Source organism: Poecilia reticulata, linkage group LG5, assembly GCF_000633615.1.
Source record: "Poecilia reticulata strain Guanapo linkage group LG5, Guppy_female_1.0+MT, whole genome shotgun sequence".
Lineage (NCBI taxonomy): Eukaryota > Metazoa > Chordata > Actinopteri > Cyprinodontiformes > Poeciliidae > Poecilia > Poecilia reticulata.
Window position 1 is genome coordinate 2,584,426 of NC_024335.1, and position 2,015 is coordinate 2,586,440.

Consider the following 2,015-nt stretch of genomic DNA (forward strand, 5'->3'; position numbering starts at 1 on the left):
GTTACCTAGCAACCCCAGCCCCGTTACCTAGCAACCCCAGCCCCGTTACCTAGTAACCCCAGCCAGCCCAGCCCCGCTTAATTCTAGCCGACCTAAAACAGGAGAAGTTTAGTCTGATTTGACTTCACACAGTGAGAAAAAAATGTTTACAGTGTTTTTATTAAGAGTATGAAACATCTGGTTTCAACTTTAAATATTTTTTTCCAAATTTAGGCTTTAAATCAAACGCTAGATTGGACTTTATTACAGGTTGAACATCAAACTCTTGAGGATTTGAAGCAGCCTCTGTGAATTGGGACGTATCGATTGAGTGTATTGGAAACCCAAGCGGTAATCTCGGTGTTACTCGGATGAAACGACAGCAACTTTCCGAGTCTCACCGTGTTTGTGGACTCCTATGAGGAGAGACTTGTCAGCGTCTGTGTCCCACCAAGTCACTGGAATCTCAATGTAGTCGATGTCAGGCAGCGACACCTCCAGCTTACTGTCGATGCACAAATAATCGAGCTGTTATCGTCAAGATCTGGACCATTTATCGACTGGCAGAGTCCTTTCTTCCTCATTTGATTGAACATCCGCCATGTTTGCTACGTACCTGGCAGGTACCCCCTCCTGAGATTGATTAGCAGCCTCACCCAGAACCTCCACCTTCAGGTAGTACAACATCCTCACCCTCAGCAGCACCCTGGGACAAAAGACAAGTGGCAAAGGTTGAAAACGAAAAGCTAATCTATCATGTTTAGTGCACCGAGAGGAAAACATCAGCTGCTCAAAATGAGTTTTATTTAGCTGGACTGAGGGCAGAAAAGGTTGCAGCTCCTCCTCCATATGTTCTGCGTGGTTTCTTTAAAACCATCTGAAAACCTTCTAGCGTTTCTGAGCTCCTATACTGACTTGTTGCAGTGCTGTTTGAGGTGCTTCTTGTAGCTCTCGTCCTGCAGCACCACCTCTGGGTTACAGTGGACGAGCCAGTCAGCGTTTTTAACGTCGGGAACGTTCAGCTGATTCTTCAGCTTCTTCCCCTTCCTGCCCCGAGGAACCGGAGCAGACAGACCTGCGCACACAAACCGGACGCATTAACCTGAACCGGTAAAAACAAAGCAGCGCGCGTCGCATGTGGGCGGAGAAAGTCTAACCCGAGTGGTTGAGCAGCGCCTGGTCCTGTCCGTCTTTAGAAGGAGAGATCAGATCCCAGATGAAGCTCTTGATCTTGTCGTCACCTTTGTAGTGTTTCAGGCAGTAAACCAGCAGAGCCCTAATGGAAAAAACAGTCACATAATGTCTGAATGCTTTCACTTAAAACAAGGAAAGTTCAAACATTATCAAGCTAAGTTTTCAGACGTTTCCAGCACTTTGGAGATAAAAACTATGCAAATGAACAAAGAAAACACAGCTCCAATTCACTATTTGTTATTACCGCAGTTATCTACATTCACAAACAGGGACAAGTTAAACTAAAATATAAACAAAACAAAAAAAACATCCCTCCGTTTCAACAACAATGTTTAACTTACAGAATATAACATGATCATTAAGCCACTAATAATAATAAATATTCATTACAAATTACTTTCCTCCTCAAATTAAATATATCAAATATATCACAATATATCAAGAAAGTTGAAAAAAAATCTCTATAAAACTGAGATTTTCTTTCATTTAGCAAATAAAAGTAACTGTTTGATTCCAACTGACCTAAAACAAGAAAAGTTTAGTCTGATTAAAGCAAACCTATAATGCAAAACTCATATTTTATGTGTTTTGTTTTTTTTTTACTTCCATTTGGGTTTCAACTGCTTGTAAAAACAGTCACATTCTATGGGAACTGTGCCGTTACCTAGCAACCCCAGCCAAGCTCAGCCCGTTACCTAGCAACCCCAGCCCGTTACCTAGCAACCCCAACCAAGCTCAACCCCTTACCTAGCAACCCCAGCAAAGCTCAGCCCGTTACCTAGCAACCCCAGCCAAGCTCAGCCCGTTACCTAGCAACCCCAGCCAAGCTCAGCCCGTTACCT

General features: G+C 43.3%; 1 protein-coding gene across 5 annotated transcripts in view; it reads right to left on the reverse strand.

Annotated features, from left to right (window-relative positions):
• chd6 (chromodomain helicase DNA binding protein 6) overlaps window positions 1-2,015 on the reverse strand; it is a 61,321-nt gene that overhangs the window by 19,252 nt on the left and 40,054 nt on the right. For all 5 annotated transcript variants that reach the window (XM_008408314.2, XM_008408315.2, XM_017304897.1 and 2 more), the window contains exons 25-28: window positions 1,137-1,255; window positions 895-1,054; window positions 596-685; window positions 381-484 (exon numbers count right to left, since the gene is read on the reverse strand). In XM_008408314.2, coding sequence (XP_008406536.1) covers window positions 381-484; window positions 596-685; window positions 895-1,054; window positions 1,137-1,255 — 473 coding nt within the window. The remainder of the gene's footprint in view (window positions 1-380; window positions 485-595; window positions 686-894; window positions 1,055-1,136; window positions 1,256-2,015) is intronic.